The 22,011-nt window shown below is 44.6% G+C and overlaps 3 protein-coding genes and 1 long non-coding RNA gene across 4 annotated transcripts in view; all 4 read right to left on the bottom strand.

The window, feature by feature from the left end:
- The window catches only part of LOC309550227 (uncharacterized protein), a 1,381,219-nt gene that overhangs the window by 417,450 nt on the left and 941,758 nt on the right, over positions 1 to 22,011 (bottom strand).
- LOC309548726 (uncharacterized protein) overlaps positions 1 to 22,011 on the bottom strand; it is a gene marked incomplete at its 5' end in the record, with an annotated part of 286,787 nt that overhangs the window by 34,685 nt on the left and 230,091 nt on the right. The gene's annotated exons all lie outside the window — the stretch shown is intronic.
- Positions 8,208 to 20,527, bottom strand: LOC309548730 (uncharacterized protein; the record flags this gene model as incomplete). Its single annotated transcript, XM_082248685.1, has 4 exons — positions 8,208 to 8,218; positions 14,186 to 14,587; positions 15,680 to 15,821; positions 20,297 to 20,527. 4 exons carry the CDS (start codon positions 20,525 to 20,527, stop codon positions 8,208 to 8,210), a joined length of 786 nt encoding a protein of 261 aa, XP_082104811.1.
- LOC309550797 lies at positions 20,589 to 21,299 on the bottom strand. Its single transcript, XR_014225034.1, has 3 exons — positions 21,114 to 21,299; positions 20,900 to 20,997; positions 20,589 to 20,810 (listed from the first exon to the last, which is right to left on the bottom strand). It is a non-coding gene; the product is annotated as an uncharacterized lncRNA (long non-coding RNA).

Raw genomic sequence — 22,011 nt, 5'->3', positions numbered from 1 at the left:
GGCAAAGGCAAAAGCATACTGTAAATGTTTTCGCAGATCCTCTATGTATTGGTGTGTTGTGGTGGCATTGACCAAATTGTGATCTGTAGTGCGGTACAATAAGTGCTGGGGCAACACCATCTGCCTTCCGGTCATGAGTTCGAAAGGGGACATTTTTGTGACCGTACTCGGAGTTGCCCTTAAGGCCATCAGGACTAGGGGAAGTTTGACATCCCAGTCTTTGCCTGTCTCCTTAACAAATTTCTTGAGGATGTTGACAATCGTCTGATTGTACCGTTCTACTCCACCACTAGAGGAGGGCCGATATGCAATTTCCTTTTCACGCCCAATATTTTCCACAGTTTGGTCATCACTTCACTAGTGAAATGTGAACCCCATATCAGATTCTATCCTCTGGGGTAGACCAAAACGTGAAAAAATGTGATTAATTAATAAGGCAGCGCATGTATCAGAGCTATTGTTTGGCACTGGAATACATTCAACATACTTGGTAAATAAACATGTAACAGTTAACATATACCGATTCCCTTGTGAAGATTTAGTGACAGGTCCAATGAAGTCCATTTGAAGGTCTGACCAAGGCATACAGATCCCCCTTTTCTGTAGGGGGGCCCGATGGGTTGGTGAAGCCGGTTGAAATTGGGGGCATATTAAACAACCTTGGCAGTGTGCCTTCACATCACGCAGCATATGAGGCCAGTAGGCATAATCCCGAAGGATCTCATAGGTGATCTTCTCCCCACAATGCCCGGAAGTGGGAGCATCATGGGCGTGTTGCAACATTAACCCTCTAAATTTAAGTGGAACTACCCATTGTTGGATACCCCCTTTTGATGTGCGTATCAACAATCCCTGATGCAATGCAAACTGGGATTTGGACTTCATTAAAATGCGTAAATCCTCTTTACCGGTACCATCCCCTTGGCTAATGGGATTTTGGTCAGAATTTTCTAGGTCTATAAAATAAGCCAATTATTGGGTCTTCTTTGTGAGCTGTAATTAAATCTTCACTGGGGGCATCATGACTCCATTGTAACACATTTGCATCTTCGCTCATCCTGGCCTGTTGTCTAGTTACCGCTTCTAACTGTACTGGCCCCAAAAATTTATCAATATCTAGTGATTCACCTGTTATGGCCCCTTCTTTGGCCAGGGAATCAGCCAGATCATTACCTTCCTTCTCGGCACCTAGGATTTTAGAGTGGCCCTTGGTCTTCTTAAAATACAAGGTGATGTCATTTTCCCTTACCAGCTGGTCTATTTGGCAAAATAACCTACCATGTTTAACGGGTTTCTGGTTGCTTTTTAGCATGTGGTTCCTTTTCCACCTAGGAAGATATTCAACAAAACTGTTCCTAACATAATTGGAATCGGTGATGATGGAAAATTCTTTTAGGTTATATTCTATGGCCATCTCGACAGCTTTTAGAATGGCAGCGAGTTCAGCAACTTGGCTGCTTTTGGATCCAAGCTTGTATCCCACAGAGGTTAGGGCTACACCTTGGGTCCATACAATCCCGATACCTGCCACTAGTTGGAGCTGTTCTCCATCCTTATGATGATAGGCGCAACCATCTACATATACACACGGCAACCGTTTACAGTACTCTTCATCATAAACTTTATAGGGAGACAACAGTTGTTCTTCAAAAAAGTCAGCGTCCGGGTCTCCCTTACTGGGATTGGGGGCTTAACAGTCATGGAGCTCAGCGAGGCCCTGGGCTACTGGACTTTTCTTGTTCTGTTTATAACGAACTTCCAGAGGCCATCCTTGCAAGGACAAAGTCCAAGCAGTGATGCGGCTATTAGACACATTTCCATCCCTGATACGTTCACTTTGTAAATACTGTAAAGGTTGGTGTGCGGTCTCAACAATAATTCTTTCACCTTGAATATAACTGCGGAAATTCTGTAATGCCCACACCGTGGATAATAAAGCCTTTTCGCAGTCTGTAAACTTCATCTCTACTGGGGACAATGTTTTGCTAGCGTAGGCAATAACCTTACTGACATTCTCTTGTTTCTGGTAAAGAACAGAACTCATACTTACCTGCGTGTACCCTGTCTCAAGATAAAAGGGTTTACCTCCTTCTGGATATGCAAGGCAAGGAGCCTGGGTGAGTCGAATCTTCATTTCCTTTACAGCGTCTTCCTGTTCCTTACCCCACGACCATCCAGTGTCTTTCTTTAGCAGATGAAGAAGCGGTTTGCTTATTTCGGCGTAGTTGTCAATGAACTTACGGGAATAGTTTACCATCCCTAGAAACGATCTCAACTCTTTCAGATTAGTAGGGACCTTACAGTTTAGCACGGCCTCAACCTTTTTCTTTTGGGGATTTAGACCTTCCGAAGTAACTTCATGGCCTAAGAAATTTACACGTGTGCGACACCACTGGGCTTTTTGTAGAGACAACTTCGCCCCGGCTGATCTTAACTGGCCTAGGACATGTCGCAGTTCTGTAAGGTGTTTGGACATGTCAGTACTTTTGATTAGGATGTCATTAACATACGCCAGTGTTCCTCGCTCTAGGGCATCTGGCATAGCCTTATGCATAAACACAGCGAATTCATGGCCAGAATTGATAAACCCAAAAGGCATACACACCCAACAGAATTGTTGGTTCCCAAAGCTGAAAGCTAGTTTATACTGGTCTTCTTCACTGACTTTAATGGTCCAGTAACCCTGAGCACAATCAAGGGCTGTGAATACCTGGGACCCTTGGAGTTGGGCAAGACACTGGTCTATGTATGGTACAGGCCATCCTGACATGTAAACACGCTTGTTTAGTTGTCGGAGGTCAGCGCACAAACGCCACTGTCCATTGGGTTTCAAAACACCCAGGATGGGGTGATTATAGGAGCTGTGGATGGGCCTAATTATACCCCGTTCATTTAACTTCCGAATAATCTCGGCTAGAGACTCATAGGATGCCAAAGGAAGTCTATATTGTTTGACAAACACTGGTGGGGCCATTGGGTCAGTCTGGATTCTGGCGAAGTGGAGTTCAGTACTCCCACAATCGTAAGAATCCTTGGCAAAGATCTCCTGGAATTCAAAGAGGAGTTCGCGGAGCAATTGTCGCTCAAGATCATTGGAGCATGCATCTGCTAGTGCTATTATCTCTTCAACTATCTCTTTGAATCCAGGAAAGCTTTCAGGCTGCCCTATCTCATATGCCTCTTCAAGTCTGGTGGTTAAATCACTAGGTGTATATTGGGTACTTTCCTCCCATTCATGTCCTTTAGGGCACTCTTGTTCTTTAATCGGTTGATCAAAGACAAGGGATGTCTCTTCAATTCTACAGGTACCATCTTTAGAATCAAAGGGATAAATGGACTCAATGGTGAACATACCTTAGGGTAAAGAATTGAACGATTGTTCAACTAATTGCTCCTCAGATAAATATTCCTCAGGTATGAGTCCAATCACTTGGTTAGTGACTACAAATGTGTAATACCCTGTCTCTACCGCAAGACCGATAAGGGTGTCCTTGGGTAGGCTAAGGTCCTGATTTGAGAGGTTGTGTATGTAGATATATATAGGGGATTGATGCGTGTTGATCAGAGGCGTGTGGGTAATTTTTAGTCCTTCCCCCTGCATTCTCTGGGATAGGCATACTAACGCATCTGACCCTTTTAATCTTTGTCCCCTTTTAATTTTTACGGGAGTAGAAAATTATTTCTGCCTTTGGGCACGATAATTTCTTGGGCTACCTGAACCTCAACAGCATAAGGCATCTGCTATTGGAATTTCAGGGCTAAATTTACATCCTGGTATCCCTCAGGGTCCCCCTTTAGTCGACTCCATAAACAGTCATTGATTAAGTCAATTTGAGTGGCAAAACGATGCAGTAAGTCGTTGCCGATATATATTTGGTTTTGGGGATTATCCAAGACTATGAACACGTGGGTGGTTGTCTTATTACCTAAGGTAATGTTTAACAGGCATCTAGCAATGGAATTATAATCCTCCGAATCATCAATGTCATCTGAAATCCAATGATGTTGAGGAGTGGATAAACGGATCATTTCTATCTCAGTCATGTGTTTTAAGAGCCCGTGGCTCACAAAGCTATGCTCTTGCTTTAAATCAAGTTTGGCATATTTTGACCTACTAAGACCACTTATCTGGATAGGGATAAATAGATCACTGCTAACCCTTTCCACTCCTGTTAGGAACTGAGCGTGGCTTCCCCCTTTTCTAATTTTATTCTCCTGATGGAAAGACATGGTCAGTACATTATCTAGGAGGGAGATCTCTTTTATTTTATCACAGGGAATTTTAAACACATGGTCATCTTCAAGGCTTTTGTGGTCAGGTTGGATGACTGTTACATCAGGTAATTGACTACTTCTGAAATGAACTTCCAGGGAACCAGGCCTTTCTTCCACCAGGTGGCAGTGTTGCCGGGAATGGGGAGTTTGAAGTTTCTCATATTTAATTGGTGTATTGACTTGGGACCACAATACCTTGTTCACACAATCAACAATAGTGTTGAGCCTTTTAAGAAGGTCTATTCCAATGATCATGTGATGGTGTGGGAGAGTGGCAATAATAACAGGGTGCCTAAGTTCCTTATTACCTAATTTAAGTTTAAGCCAGGCAGTACCCCTAACTTCTAGTGGTTCTCCACCTACCCCTACCAGGGAACAATCAAAGCTCCTAAGTTTTAGTTTCTTGGGCATTGAATTTGTTACTCGATTAAAATGTTCCTCTGACAGGATGGTGGCTTGGGACCCAGTGTCAATGAGGCCTAAAATTGGGTGATCACTGGTATCCTGTATCTTCACCGTAGTGAAATATCTCCCATCAGATTCGTTCAACTCACACATGAAATTGGCATGGTTGAAGATCTGGGAACCTGTCAATAATTTACAATCGGCATTGATCTCACCACACGTCACAGATTCTGTGCGCTTATTATTCCTTCTGGCTTGCCTGTTGGACTTCCTCAAAAAGGAAGCGCAGTGAGTGGGGTGCGCTCTGTCAGACTGGTCATTTATGACTATCCCCAATGGCTCGGCTATGTTAGAGGGGTTAAGTGAACACTGCAAGGCAGGAGGGGAATTAACAACCAACATTTGATCCTCCCTGGCCCTATGACTATGTTTCTCAATTGTGGGCACATCAGGGGTAGAGCATGCGCCCCCTTTCGCTGCATACAGTGTTATTCCCTCTGGGCCTATCGGGGGGAGGTCTATGCATTCTGTGACCCTTGGTTGGTCACAGGAGTTGCCCCTAAAAAAGATGGGTTGTTAGATTGGGTGTTCATGAATTGTGTCATTTGTCCGACCATTTGATTCACCTGCTCCTCGATTTGTCCTATACGTTGGTTGAGGGTATTTTGGTACATTGCCCTATTTTGTCTGACCCTATTACGTTCAGGATGGGACTGGGTAGATGTCTCAGACTCATAACCACTCCTCAGGCCCTGATGCTGGGAACTCTCTCTCGGAGGTCCCCGTATTTCTCCTTGACCTTGGGGAACTGCACCAATCCGGGGTGCTCCCTCTCGTTCCTGGTCAGGAGGCGACCTATGGTCATTGTGGTTCTCAATAACATTAGGGTTTCTCATGAAGTTTGGGTCCTGGTTAAAGTTTGGGTTTCTGCCAAATCTGTTGTACCTACGGAAGTTGGGGTTTCTTTGGAATCTGGGATTCCCATGGAATTTGGGGTCTCTGTGAAAGTTGGAGTATCTATTAAAATTGGGGTTTCTGTCAAAGTGGGGGTACCTATTAAAATCGGGATCCCTATTGAAATTGGAGTCTCGATTGAAATCAGGTTGGAACCCCTGGGAATATTCCCTCTTGCCCTTTCTGTGTTGTGGACCCCTTTCACTTTCACTACTGTACCCACGTGGCCTCTGTCTGTCCCCCACCGCTGGCTGGGGTCGTGGTGCGACTCCGGGAGGTCTAATGGGCCTCCCATCTCGGACTGCCTCTGCATAAGATTTTCTCTCTGTCTGTGCACCCGGAGGTTGAGGGGGCATGGTAGTGGCTGCTACTATTTTAGGGTTCTGCTGGGCCTCTCTTTTTACCCCACTTTCACTGGTCTGTTGGATTGAGAAAAGGTAGTCACTCTCCCTTACTAACCAATCCAGGGAGCGTCCTTTCTTAAAGTCTTGTGCAAGACCCAATTTTATATAAGCAGGTAATGCTTCATAAAATAAGGTCTTGAATTCAGACTGATCAGGATTGGGGTCCTTTTCAGCCAGAAAGTAGGCATTTTTCAGTAAGGCCAGAAACTCTGTAGGGCTCTGATTATGACCACATTTTAGATTATAGGCCGCAGCCTTGGCAGACGTTGTAGTTTTATATGGTCCAAACTCCATTTGACACCTATGTTTAACCTCCTTCCATGACTGACCATACAGGGCTTTTAACGAATCAAAGAATTGTCTGTTTTTACTTTCAAATACCCAAGGTAGCAAATCAATTTTTGTACGATCGTCCTCAATGCCTAAGATTTCTAAGGTACGTTCGTATGTTCCTAGATGGTCAGTGATGGCGGGGGATCCTTTCTTAGAAAAGACAGGGACAGTTTCTTTTAAAAATCGGATGATTTTGGGGGTGTCATATCTTTTAAAAAGGACCCTGGGCCTCCTTTCCTGTTGATATGAAGCCCTATCCGTTTCCTCATCTGTATACTCTGGGGAGTACCTTTGAAGCCTAGGGGGTGACCCATATTCACACTCTGATTGGTAATGCCTTACCTGTCTTTCCCGCTGATATGGAGATCACCCTCTTTTTATTTCCTGTTCACGACTATGACCCAGATGCATTAATTCGTGATTTAACATGGATGTTAAATTCCCTATCTGTTTCTCCAATTCTTTCTGCTCTGATCTTATAATCTCAATTTCTGTGTTGTTTGTTTTATCCTCAGTAATAGAGTTATGTTTCTTAGGGGTTTCTCTTTCTTGTCTATAAGATTCTATTTCTTGTTTAAGTGTTTGATATTTTTCTTTTAGCTTCCTAAATTGGACACGGGTTTCCTCATATAGGGTTTTACTATTTTGAACCTGGATAAGTAATTCCTCCTCAATTCCCTTAGATTGGTTAATTCTAGTCTCAGCCCACTGGAGTTTTTCTGAAAGGGATCCTATGTCTTGGTTTTTGTTTATCAAGAGGGAGCGGGTTTCCAATAATTCTTTCTTTAAGGCGGGCATTTGTGTGATAAATTCATTACACAAAAACCACAGAGTAGGCCATGTCTTCATAATGAGACGATCTTGGACCTTCGTGTCCTTTTCATTAGCATAGGCCATTATAAGTTGGTAAACCCGGCTGCCTTCAATAAACAAATTATCAGTTAAACTCTGAGCTTGCTCTTTTTCATCCTTGACATACTTCTCTAAACTGCATCCTATGTCTAATCTTCTACGAAGGTGTTCAACTATCCCATAATCAACAAATCTATGTAATGTTTCTCGATTTTTATCAGTATCTTTAGCGGGGGTAGTGGCCATTGTTGGGATGGTTTCACCTTCCTGGCTGTGCCTAGATGGACTTGATTCACTGTGATTTCCTGCCATGCTAGGACAATAGATATTTTTGACAATGTATATGGAGATACAATCACCAGTATGTTTTGTTATATGGTAAGATTTCCTTATAAGCGATCTCAGCACGTGCCTCCAATTAATATGTTGTGCAGTGTGGTATAAAATTTGACTATTTTTAATTTATTACTAAAAGGTGATGTCTGAACTATCAATAGAATTATGACGCAGTGCTTCCAGCCAATTACGGCAAATAATTTAATAACTAAGAAAAACCCAATCAATTTTGTTCAGACCTCCAATAATATACCACAACAATTTTCCTGAGCCCTTGGCGCTTACGGTGAATTCTTACCAATATATAAATATCTCCCAATTAAATTAATAAATATAATTTATTAAGATACGAGTATAATTATATATTTACATACAAAACTAAATTTACTGGTGATTAATATTCCACACACAATATCAGAAATACGTTGCACAGATACAATGTAATTAGAATTAAATTTTTGAAACCAAACACAGAATTAAATATAACCCGATAAAAGTAAAATGAACTGTGAATTTAAAATATTAAAAACAAAATGCCTGACCACTCTTAAGGCAGTTTCTCACTTTCCACGGCCGTAGGAAAGAAAGGAACTTATCTTAAAGAGCCACACCCTATTATACCCAACACACTTAAATTCAGCCTTAACTCTAGACAAACACTTGAAATTCATAAAACCAATTGATTCAGTGGAAAAGAAAAATTAACATATAGAGTTGCTCTACCCAATGTAAATGACCATATATGTATAATTTCAGACAATATCATACAATTCCTACTATCTGGGGAGTAAATGGGTTAAGGAAAATGATTAAGTCTATCTCTCACCACTCCTTCCAAGGAAAATGTTCAAAGTAAAATAGTTCGTCTCTCAGCAGGAGATCAGCCAATGGGCAGTGGTCAAAATGGCAGCAGTCTTTTCCTGTGTCCTTCCTTAGGCGTGTTCTTTAGGTTTTTTTTTTTTTTTCAGAGTCCCTTGTTTTTCCAGGGGTCCTTATTTATATGATCAGAAACTATTGATTGAAATGACCACTCCCCAACCAATATTGACTGTCTCCTCAGTGGTGGTTTCCAGAAGTGGGCAGTGACTGGTCATTTGTCACCTGCCCATTGGTTAACAGTTAGTCGCATCATTGCAAATGGGATTGTCCTATAATGTGATGTGGGAGTTGCTATAAACCATATATGAATCATATTTTTGGGGATTTGGTGATTTCTGCTTTTTATAACATTTCAATATTTTGATCCAAGATTATGTTTTCTGCTGGTAGTGTCATTATTAATAGCTGTATTCATTTCCTGTAGGAATAATTCCATAATCCTTGTGTAATATTCTTTTAAGTACAAGAGATTTATAGGGATATCTCATGCTAGTGTAGTTTATAGCATCATTGAACATTATTTGTGATTTGGTGGGTGAGCCATCTCTATTGATGAATTATTCTTGTGAAACATTATCCCCTACATATAACAACAAAATTCAATATATGGTGATAACTGGATACACACACATGCACATACACACACATATATTCACATACGCACATGTACATATACCATACACATACACATGCATATACTTGCACACCTACACGCACACATATACACATACACATATATATATATATACACACACATATATACATATATATATACATATATATATATATATATATAAACATATCTACATACACAGATGCACACATCCTAGTCACTATTTTGTTGAAGAGGCTTATGTATTCAGCTGAGTCAATACTATTGCGTCCCAGGAAGAGTTAGTTTTCACCCTAGAACAATGGGGACCGTCTATTGCTTTGTTTCTTCTGTTGATTAAGTTTCTTCTTCAAACTTTAAGCTCCAGCTGTTATCACATCTCTTTGTATAAAACCTTGAAAATGGGGACGTTTTTGTATGGCCAATTGTCTCTGACTAATTACACAAACCTGTCTTAATTTGCACTGTTGAAGGTTTGGTCAATACTATTGTGTGTGTGTGGCCAGTTTTTTTTTTTTTTCTTACAGAGGTTGATGTGTCAGGCTGAGGTCAGTGTAAGTGTCGCAAATATATTTCATCATTTAAAATTTTCATATATCGATAACCTGACAACTCCATCAGGTTTTCTTCCAGAATGGTCCTGTATTTGGCTTCATCCATCTTCCCATCAATTTTAACCATCTTCCCTGTCCCTGCTGAAGAAAAGCAGGCCCAAACCATGATGCTGCCACCACCATGTTTGACAGTGGGGATGGTGTGTTCAGGGTGATGAGCTGTGTTGCTTTTACGCCAAACATAACGTTTTGCATTGTTGCCAAAAAGTTCGATTTTGGTTTCATCTGACCAGAGCACCTTCTTCCACATGTTTGGTGTGTCTCCCAGGTGGCTTGTGGCAAACTTTAAAGCGGAGTTCCGGGCACAGAAATGATTTTTTGCTGAACATACCCCCGGGACAGTCAGGGCTAGCACATTCCACAATGGCTAGCCTCTGATCTGTCCCGGTTCGCACTTACCTTTTAGAAGAAATACTTACTTAGAAAATTTCTTCCACAGCGTTTCCATCTCTGTTGTGGGCAGCTGAAGCCGGCGCGGTCCTCTTCTCTGTCTTCTTCCGCGTCTTCTTGTCCCAGAATGCACTGCACCGGCCCCTCTCGTCACTTCCAGTGCGGCGCCGCATTCCTAAACAGCTTCAGGGCATGCCCAGAAGCTGTTTAGCAGGGGAATGCGGCGTCGCCCGGAAATGACGAGCGGTGCCGGTGCTGTCGCATTGATTCCTGGGAGCTATGACGTTTAGCTCCCAGGAATCATCGCGAGGCAGGAAGTGACGGGGTGAGCCGCGGCTCCGAGGGAGGAAGCAGTCAGAGGTGAGTATTTACGATCTTCAATAAAAAGGTGAGTAAACAAAAAAATAAAAATAACTATCCAATTCCTTTTCAGGTGAGCTCTACCTAGCGGAGGGGCACAAAAAAAAATTGTTTTTGTGCCCGGAACTCCGCTTTAAACAACACTTTTTATGGATATCTTTAAGAAATGGCTTTCTTCTTGCCACTCTTCCATAAAGGCCAGATTTGTGCAGTATACGACTGATTGTTGTCCTATGGACAGAGTCTCCCACCTCAGCTGTAGATCTCTGCAGTTCATCCAGAGTGATCATGGGCCTCTTGGCTGCATCTCTGATCAGTCTTCTCCTTGTATGAGCTGAAAGTTTAGAGGGACGGCCAGGTCTTCGTAGATTTGCAGTGGTCTGATACTCCTTCCGTTTCAATATTATCGCTTGCACAGTGCTCCTTGGGATGTTTAAAGCTTGGGAAATCTTTTTGTATCCAAATCCGGCTTTAAACTTCTCCACAACAGTATCTCGGACCTGCCTGGTGTGTTCCTTGTTCTTCATGATACTCTCTGCGCTTTAAACGGACCTCTGAGACTATCACAGTTCAGGTGCATTTATACGGAGACTTGATTAACACACAGGTGGATTCTATTTATCATTAGTCATTTAGGTCAACATTGGATCATTCAGAGATCCTCACTGAACTTCTGGAGAGAGTTTGCTGCACTGAAAGTAAAGGGGCTGAATAATTTTGCACGCCCAATTTTTCAGTTTTTTATTTGTTAAATTTCGTTCCACTTCATGATTTGTGTCCCACTTGTTGTTGATTCTTCATAAAAAAATTACAGTTTTATATCTTTATGTCGAAAAGTTCAAGGGGCCGAATACTTTCGCAAAGGCACTGTATATCTGAAAATTGATCAATCCTGATGTACTTATGGCCAATTTCCTTTCTTGAGGCCCGAAAATGCCAAGACAGTACAAATACCCCCCAACTCACCCTTTTTTGGAAAGTAGACAGTCCAGTGCTAGGCTGGGATAAGAGGTGAACAGAAGGGGAGGCTGCCCCGGGCACTGTGGCATCATGTGAGGTAGGGAGGCACTGCAAGGATATTGATGGAGGGGATTTAAGGGGAGAGGGGGAGTTTGAGGGTGGCAGGGGGTAAGAGTTGCTCTAGGAAAATACATTTGGGGGGGGGGGGTATGCTAGGAGTGGTGATTGAGGTGGATTTGTGTTGGGGGGGATGAGGCAAAAGGCTTTGTAATGGGGTGCTGTGGGGGGTTTGTGCTAGGAGATTTACATACTACAGGAGACAGTCAGAGTTTGTAGACATGGTACAGAAGACAGTCAGACACTACAGACATACTACAAGAGATGGTCAGAGACTGCAGACATGATACAGGAGATGGTCAGAGACTGCAGACATGATACAGGAGACGGTCAGAGATTGCAGACATGATACAGGAGACGGTCAGAGATTGCAGACATGATACAGGAGATGGTCAGAGACTGCAGACATGATACAGGAGATGGTCAGAGACTGCAGACATACAACAGGAGATGGTCAGAGACTGCAGAAATAGTACAGGAGATTGTCAGAGATTGCACACATACAACAGAAGAGACTGCAGAAATAGTACAGGAGATGGTCAGGAGATGGTCAGAGACTGCAGACATGATACAGGAGACGGTCAGAGGCTGCAGACATAATACAGGAGATGGTCAGAGACTGCAGACATAGTACAGGAGACGGTCAGAGACTGCAGACATGATACAGGAGATGGTCATAGATTGCAGACATGGTACAGGAGACGGTCAGAGATGGCAGACATGGAACAGGAGACGGTCAGAGATGGCAGACATGGTACAGGAGACGGCCAGCAGGTAAGTATGATATCTTTCTTTATTTTACAGAAAAGAATAATAATACCCTTTAGTATCACTTTAACAAATCATTGGGGAGTCTTTTGGCAGCAACTTAGGCCCCAATGTGATAGGCACACACAGTACACAGACTGGAGGTACAGCAAAGATGGGGGATGGGCCACTTCTATGCACTCACCCCTCACTTACATTAAACATGGCAGGCTGGTCTCTTACCCCTCCCGCTCCCCTCGCAGCTCATTTCCTGAAGCAGACTCTGTGTCTCATCCCAGGAAGGTGATGATGACGATAGCGCCGAGCGGCACTACACCCGCCCATGGGGGAGTTGACAGAGATACAAATCCCGAGAAAGGGCGGAGAGCGTGGGGGGGGCACGTTGATGTTCTGCATCGCCCGCTTCCTGAAGCAACACCAGGATGACGTCACGCACAACCGCGATTATTCTGGGTTCCGCATCATAACCGAATCGGAAAAGGCTGCATGGCAATGCGCCGATCATTTTCAACACCCCCAGTGACAACGTGAGTACATTGATCAGATTGTAAATTCACTCCATAGCGGCCTATGAAGAGAATCCTTAGCTCCATCTAGTGGCCATAATCCAGTATTTGTCCAAAAATACCTCAATAAAAAAAAGTGAAATAACACATTATGGCCACTAGATGGAGCTGACGATTATAGGAAATCACACATTTTTTTTAAAAAACAGACCTTTAAATGTTTGTGAAATCTTCCCGCACAAAATGTACTCAGCCAATAAAAGGTAAGGGGTCCATTTTTATTTTTCTACTGCTATCAATGGCCAACACGGGACAACACTTCATCCATGTCTTTGGTGATCTCTGATCTCCTTATGAAGGGTTTCTTACATGATGAGGATCAGCCATGGAGTATATCTGAGGTGTATATCAGGGTGTGCTTCTTCCCCACATGTCCACCAACATTCATATAGAAGACATTTCCCGCACCCAAGGCACTAATACATCTCCAGAGTTGTGTGGGACCCCTGATGTACGGGAAAGAAAGGACTTCAGTGAGAAACCATTCCCTCACTCAGGACAGGAATATGGCTTCTCCCCCGTGTGAGATCTCTGATGCTTGGAAAGATATGATTTCTGTGAAAAAAATTTCCCGCACTCAGGACAGGAATACGGCTTCTCACCAGTGTGCAATCTCTGATGCTTGGAAAGATATGACTTCTGTGAAAAACATTTCCCGCACTCAGGACAGGAATAAGGCTTCTCACCAGTGTGAGATCTCTGATGCTTGGAAAGATATGACTTCTCTGAAAAACATTTCCTGCACTCAGGACAGGAATACGGCTTCTCACCAGTGTGAGATCTCTGATGTTTGTAAAGATTGGACTTCTGTGAAAAACATTTCCCGCACTCAGGACAGGAATACGGCTTCTCACCAGTGTGAGATCTCTGATGTGTGGAAAGATTGGAAATATGTGAAAAACATTTCCCGCACTCAGGACAGGAATACGGCTTCTCACCAGTGTGAGATCTCTGATGCTTGGAAAGATATGACTTCTCTGAAAAACATTTCCCGCACTCAGGACAGGAATACGGCTTCTCACCAGTGTGAGATCTCTGATGTTTGTAAAGATCGGACTTCTGTGAAAAACATTTCCCGCACTCAGGACAGCAATACGGCTTCTCACCAGTGTGCGATCTCTGATGTGTGGAAAGTTGGGACTTTTGTGAAAAACATTTCCCGCACTAAGGACAGGAATACGGCTTCTCACCAGTGTGCAATCTCTGATGTGTGGAAAGAGCGGACTTCTCTAAAAAAACATTTCCCGCACTCAGGACAGGAATACAGCTTCTCACCAGTGTGAGATCTCCGATGTGTGGAAAGAGCGGACTTCCGTGAAAAACATTTCCCGCACTCAGGACAGGAATAAGGCTTCTCACCTGTGTGACACCTTTTATGCACACGAAGATTTGATTTATCACGGAAACATTTCCCACACTCAGTACACGGAAATCTTGTATCTGTTGGAAAGACAGCACGGTCCCTCACAGTCTGAGGTTCCTCAGGATAAGAGGAATACGATGGTCCGGCACTGTCCCTCACAGTCTGAGGTTCCTCAGGATAGGAGGAATACGATGGTCCGGCACCGTCCCTCACAGTCTGAGGTTCCTCAGGATAAGAGGAATACGATGGTCCATCTACACTGTGTGGTGCCAGATGGACATTTGAGGTAGCCGGGTTTTCTCCTGGACTATACTGTGTGATGTCCTCATCTTCTACTTTACAGTCTGGAGACAAAGTAAGACAATCCTCTGAGGTTTTCCTCATCTCCCGTCCATGTACTAAAATAGAAATACAAAGATTATTACTAGACATCAGCAGATTGGTTCCCCTAAACAAGGACTCCGCCCACATCAGGCAGCTTTGTCTCTGAGGATCTTACAATTCCACCCTCAAGGTAACTAGTAAATGGGTCCTCTGATCTCCTACCAGTTCATTTCTTTATGCATGGACCTTAGTCAGAGAGTGAGGAAACAACGAGAACTGTCTTTTATAGAAGTGACAGTGATGAGGGGATTATAGGACGAGTGTCCCCTCCCCCTCTATCACTCATTGCCATCTTCCCTACACAAGAAGTCCCGCACTTCCTTATTTAGTATATGATTTAGTCATGAATAACAGCGGGGTTGAGCCCCACCAGAGGTCAGAGAGTGAGGATGGGGGGAGAACAACCAAGATGAAGACTGGACTGATCCTGAAGACCACCATCATTGGGTTACTGACTCCTCCCTCGTTATCACTTTCTGTTTAAGGTTCCAAAGTTGGAGGATGTTATCACATTATTATCACCATGTAAAAGTCTGTCCTCCAATCAAATCATCAGATGTAAATGTCCAGCTGGTAGGAAATGGGAGTAACAAAAGAGAATCCATATTATGTGTATATCTAGCAGTGGGTAGAGGGGAGAGAGAGCAGAAGTCAGGAGTATGTAATGTACAACAGAGTATATAGTGCAGGGTTCAGGAGTATGTAATTTACAACATAGAGTATATAGTGCAGGGTTTAGGAGTATGTAATGTACAACATAGAGTGTATAATGCAGGGGTCAGGAGTATGTAATGTACAACAGAGTATATAGTGCAGGGTTCAGGAGTATGTAACATACAACATAGAGTATATAGTGCTGGCATCAGGAGTATGTAATGTACAACATAGAGTATATAGTGCAAGGGTCAGGACTATGTAATGTACAACATAGAGTATATAGTGCAGGGGACAGGAGTATGTAATGTACAACATAGAGTATATAGTGCAGGGGTCAGGACTATGTAATGTACAACATAGTGTATATAGTGCAGGGGTCAGGAGTCATAATATTGGTGTTCAGTAATCAGTGGTGGCTTACATGTATTTATTTAGTGTTAATTACCCACCTGTGCTGATCTCTGTAGGAGTGTCCTCCTCTATAAATGTCCCCGTTATTCCATCCTCCTCCATAGACTGCTGATCATCCCTCACATACTTCTCTTCTTCTTCTGCTTTAACCTCAAATTCTATATCGATTGGATCTCCCCTCTAAATCAAGAAAATTATTATAATCAATAAATATCATCTTCTGTAAAATAATAGAATTTTTGTCTTACTATAAAATCCTTTTCTCTGATGTTCATTGATGGACAGAGCTCCAGAATTTTCTAAACCATTGGTACGTTAGCATTGTTAAACATGAGGGGTGGGAAAAAACAGAACAGAAATATATTCCCAAAAGGCTAAACGTAGCCAACCAGATATGGAGCTCAAACAGGAGTACCTGGAGCTCACCTGAAAACAATACACCCTCAAAGAGGACAAGGTCCTCTCAAACAGTGGCCTGCAAAACCCTGGGGCCAAAAGCAGCATCAGCAGATGCCAGTACATCCACTTTATAAAATTTTGTAAAAGTGTGCACAGACGACCAGTGGCCGCCTTGCAAACCTGTATCACTGACGCCTCATGGCAGAAGGCCCAGAAGGCACTAAGCGCCCACGTAGAAAGCGCCTTAACAGGGAACAGAGGAACCTGACCCTTGATGGACTGGGCCTGTACCACCGTCTGTCTTGTCCATCTGGAAATGGTCGTGGCAGACTCGACAAACCCCTTGCAAGGTCCATCCGTAAGGACAAATAGTAAAGCTGATTTCCAAAATGACTCGGTTGCCGCAAGGTACACCATGAGCGCCCGACCCACATCAAGAGAGTGCAAGGCGATCCTCCTAGGATGTTTAGACTTCGGACACAGGGAAGGCAACACAATGTCTTCATTCAGATGGAAACCAGAAACAACCTTAGGAAGTGAAGACAAGGGCGAAGCACCACTCTGTCTGTGAGCCACCAGGTAAGGTTAACAACAAGACAACACCACCAGCTCCGACACCCTGCATGCAGAAGTAATAGCCACCAGGAAGGCTACCTTCTGGGACAATATAATCAGAGGAAGCCTGCAAATATTTTTGAAAAGCGGTTACTGGAGAACCGACAGCACCAAATTGAGATCCCATGGAGACAACGGAGACCGAACTGGGGGAGCCAAGTGGTTAACCCCCTGAACAAAGGTGCAAACCAAAGAATGCATAGCCAAAGAATGGTAAAAGAAGACCGCCAAGGCCAAAAGCCTGGCCCTGGATGGTACCCAGGGCCAGGTGCTACTTGACACCTCGTTTTGAGGAATGCCAAAATCCGAGCCACCGAAAGGGAACGGGGATGACCCCCAAGAGACTCATACCACACAATGTACATCTTCCAGGTGCGATGGTAAATCTTCCTAGAGGTAGATTTTCTAGCCTTTAACAGCATGGGAATCACCAATTTAGACAACCCCCGATCCTTCAGCACCTGGCTTTCAAAAGCCAAGCCGTTAAAGCCAGCGACTGTAAAGCAGGATGGAAGATTGGCTCATGGGTCAATAGATCTTCTTTGAGAGGAAGTCTCCAAGAGGCATCAGTGACCGGCCTTACCAGATCAACGAACCAAGACAGACAAGCCAGTCTGGAGCCACTAGGATGACTTCTGCCTCGATTCTTCACAAAAGACTGGGCAGAAGTATTAGCGGGGGAAAGGCATATATCATATGATACTGGCCCCAATGAACCACCAGTAATCTGTGGCGTCGGCCAGAGGATCCTGAAACCTTGCCTCAATTCTATGTACCCTCTTGTTGAGACTAGAGGCCAATAGGTCCAACACGGGAGTTCCCCACCAGAGACACAGCTGAACCTTAGAATGCCAGCTACCTACCGAGCTGCCAGGACACTTTTTGTGCCCCCTTGGTGATTGACATACGCCACAGCCCTGGCATTGTCCCATGGAATCCTTACCAGGCACCCCTAAAGGCGATTTGTCCAATGAGCCAGACAAATCTTATCGTCTGAAAATTCAATATTTTGATCGGTAGTCTTGACTCCTCTTGAGTCCAGACCCCTTGAGCACATTAGTGCCCAAAACACCTCCCCACCAAGACAGGCTGCCAACCATGGAGACCACCGTCCAGTACAGGGGAAGGAAGAATTTGCCCTGTTGAAGAGCTGGAGAGTGAAGCCACCATATCAGGGACCCTCTCGTATGCCGGCTCAACAGGATCTGCTTCTCCAGAGACTGCGGATTCTTTTCCCACTTGCCAAGAAACTCTCTATGCAGAGTTCTCAAGTAGAACTGTGCAAACAGAACCGTCTCGAAGGTAGCCACAATCAGGCACACCCGCATGCAAGTCCTGAAAGATGACCGTCTGCTGGACAACAGGAGCCAAATCTCATCCAGCAGATTTTGGAGTTTTTTTTTCCTGGAAGAAACAGCCTGGCTAAAGCCGAGTCCAGAGTCAGACCCAGATAGTTCAACTTGGTGTACGGAACCAGAGGAGGTTTTTGGAAGCTCAATTTCTAACTGAACTCCTGCAGAGTCCGTACAGTAATTTCTGGGTTGTCCTTTTAAGCAGTCAGAGACTCTGCTCGCTGAAGAAGAGTGTCCAGGTACCCAGTACCGCAATCCCCGGCTGCCGCTACAATGCCAACACCGGGGCCAACACTTTTGTGAATACCCGAGGATCTGAGGCGAGACCAAGATCCTTTGTCTTGAGATCCTGAGAGATGAAAAGGCTGCATATGAGCCGAGAAAAAAAAAGGGCCCATGTCTGCGACGAGACTCCTTGCTTCTGGCAGCCTGTGAAAGAAGAGTTCTCTTCCCCCTTGTAAGACCCTTAATGATATCATCCATATCATGTGCCGAAAGACCACTGCTGTCACGGACAGCCTAGAAACGAAGGGAGCCGTATCCAGAGAGGCATCACAGGCAAACTGCAACCCCTGGACTAACTGGTCCGCCAGCTCCTCAAGGGCAGGGGGAAGCTGTTCCCCCTCCAGATCCTGACGCAAAACTTGCCCAACCTGTTAAAGTCTGGGACACCAATGCTATGTAGTACCGAACCAGCCACAGTAAACATGTGGTGGACTAAAGTGTCGGCTCTCCTGTCAAAGGGGTCTATGGCTGCAGTAGAAGAGGAATCAACCTCACTAACAGAGCACTCAAGGTCTATGGACGCAGACCCAGTAGGTTCGCTACATACTAAGCTCACCCTGAAACATAACAGTCAGGGGAGACTGCCAACTGTCATCCCTCAAGGGGACGCCGGCCAAGGGTCCACAAATGGACCACCTATGAGACCCTGCAAAAGATAAGGGGGGTTGCCTTAAGAGCCCACCATAGAGGACATAATAGAACATAGCCCCCATTAAAGGTGGGCCGCCCACTGTGACGTGGACACGCAAGCAGGGTACTCTGGCTCACACAATAATGGCGGCATGACTGTCACTAAAAATGAAGCGCCACCTGGTTTAAGACAGGTGCCAAGCTAACCATATGGCCCAGCAGGACGCAAGACAGCGCCAAACTCAGCCACATGGCCTAGTAGGCCAGGACACCAGCCCCAGCGGATCAGACCACCCAGGGCAGAAGAGGGGAAGGCGGATGTCCACATGGGAGGCAGTGGCTTCAGCCGCCCTCATCAGAATGGGGGTGCTGCGGGGCAAGAGGCATGCTGGGACTAAGGCTGTGACCAGGTCTATGCACCCTCGTGAGAAGGTTAACTCGCAGGCCAGACCCTGTCCAGTGGGGCTATGTCACGGCTGATCTAGCGCGGAGCTGAGGCCTGCGCACACTCAATGGCCGGACTGGGGAGACCTTAAGGATCTAGAACAACCAGTCCCTCACCCAGTCCAGCAGTTGATTGTAATTCTCACAGGAACAGAAAAAATGGTAGGACCAGAAATCCCAACAAGGAACTAGGTCCTTACTCCTGACTAGGCAGAAGAAACTGAATGCCTATAGCAGAGTGTGTGAGTATACCCCCTGGAACTGCCCCATAGGTTTGGTAAAGCTTTTACCTGCCTCATGTCCTTCTCCTGTATGGGGCAGCATAACCCAATGGCATAACCCAAGAAGATTCTGGAGCTGTGTCCTTCAATGAGCGAAAGAGAAATCAGCTTTATTATTGTGACATCACCTTCAAGCACTGAAGAAGGAGTGTGGCTGCCGTAATACTTGCAGCGCAAATGCTCGGAAACACGTCGCATTCCAGTGATGCATTTTGTCCTTCGCTGCTGAGCCACCAGCGCCTCAAGCCTCATCTAAGTGTATATCCACCATATGGCCGGCTTCCTCATAACGGTGACCAGCAAGGTGAACCCTGCATGGCGCTGCCAGTGAACGGACTTTACGTCCACGGATGACCCTTGAGACAGCCTTACTATTATGAAGTGCCTGTTCTTGTCTCCAAACATGTGAGTTGCCAATTATATACTATACAATAAATCGGTTTTAAATTCTGCACTTAGAGCCGCCCTCCCTCTTGTTTATACCGGCAGCCTTGCAGGAATATGGCTTCTGTTCCTGTATTGATGGCAGCCCTAAGATATTGGCCTATTAAGTGCACTCCACCAAGTTTATGGACTTCTTTATGGACATTTACCATGAGATTTGTAGCAACTGCGCCTTACTTTTGTTTTAATCTTTGTTTCCACCAACCTTGTAACAATGAGGGATGGTGTGATCTTCCTGTGTGGAATCCCGGGAATACAGAGGACGGGGACATCTCTCTGGTGGGTTCCTGTTATTAGGTGGCTCCATCATATTCTTGTGTCCTTCTGTAAACTCCTCCATCACTCCATACTCCTCATCCTCCTCTTTATACTCTTCTTTAACATCAATATTATCACCCTCCAAGATTCCACTCTGAATATATAATAAAATATTCATTGTAACAAACATACTGTATATAAATTAGAACTACCAATAATTGTTCCTCATCTACCTGATCATGGTGAGGGATGGAGTGACGTTCCTGTGAGGAATTCCGAGAATACAGAGGACTGGGACATCTCTTTGGTGGGTTACTGGAGCTGGATGACTCTTCCATGGTGTCCTGGTACAGATCTTTGTGTTCCTTTAGAAACTCTGACTCCTCCATCATGCCATCCTCATCATCCTCCTCTTTTATCTCTTCTTTAACCTCAACTTTAGAATCTCTCAGGTTTCCACTCTGAATATATAATAAAAATTACATCAATGGTAACAATGCAGATAATGTACAGATCCTAATGATACTATCAGTGATTGTTCCTCATCTACCTTATGATGGTGACGGATGGTGTGACCTTCCTATGTGGAATCCCGGGAATACAGACGACGGGGACATCTCTCTGGTGGGTTCCCATTACTGGATCCATCTGTAGGAAACACACACACTGACTGAATACATTGTTTCTATGTGTTTATCAGATGATGGGGGATCTAGGTGGAGCCTCCGTACTGCTCTCTCCTTTACAATAAAGTCTCCTCTTACCCGGTGATGTGAGGGGCAGCTGATTCTCCATCATGATGTCCTTCCCGGCACCGCTCACCTCTCCTGTCAGCAGCTCGATGATCTCTCTGGTGACTTTTAGAATCTTCTTTTTATTTCTCTATTCTATCAGGGAGGGAGGTGGAGGCAATGTGATGGTCATATGATCTCCACACTTCACAGGAGGAAAACTCTAAATATGAACACAACGACTAAAATTAAATGACATTCCCAGAATCCTCCTCACCTCTCCGGTCAGGTTTGTGTTTTATTAACCGCTTGCCGACCGCCGCACGACTATTTACTGCGGCGGTCAGCCCCCTACAGGGAAAACGATGTAGGGCTACGTCGCTCACCTACGAGCCTCTAGGGGGCGAGCGCGTGCCGCCAGAGGCGCACTCCCGCCCCGCTTGCTCACTGTCATCCCCACGCGAGTGACCGCCGGCTCAGATGTCCGCCAGCCACCCGCGATCTCCCACTGCAGAGGGAGAAAGGCAGGCGGCTAATGTAAACAAAGCCGTCTGTCATTCTCCCTGATCTAACTGCAGAGATAATACGATCCTGCTATGTAGGATCGTATGTTTCTGTGGTTACATCACAAGCCACGCCCCCCCCCCACAGTTAGAATCATGCCCCTAGGGATACATTTAACCCACTGATCACCAATAAAGTTAACCCTTTCCTGCCAGTGTAATTTTTACAGTAACAGCGCATATGTATAGCACTGATTACTGTAGTAATGTCACTGGTACCCCCAAAAGTGTCAAGGGTCCAATCTGTCCGCCGCAATGTCGCAGTCCCGCAAAAAAAAAAAAAAAAAAAAAAAAAAATCGCAGATCGCCGCCATTACTAGTAAAAAAAAATAAATAAATAAAAATGACATAAATTTTTCCCGTAGTTA

Source organism: Pelophylax lessonae (genome assembly GCF_965119305.1).
Source record: "Pelophylax lessonae genome assembly, chromosome: 3".
NCBI classification, from domain to species: domain Eukaryota; kingdom Metazoa; phylum Chordata; class Amphibia; order Anura; family Ranidae; genus Pelophylax; species Pelophylax lessonae.
The sequence above is the reverse complement of the archived record's forward strand: the minus strand, read 5'-3'. Positions and strand labels throughout refer to the sequence as shown.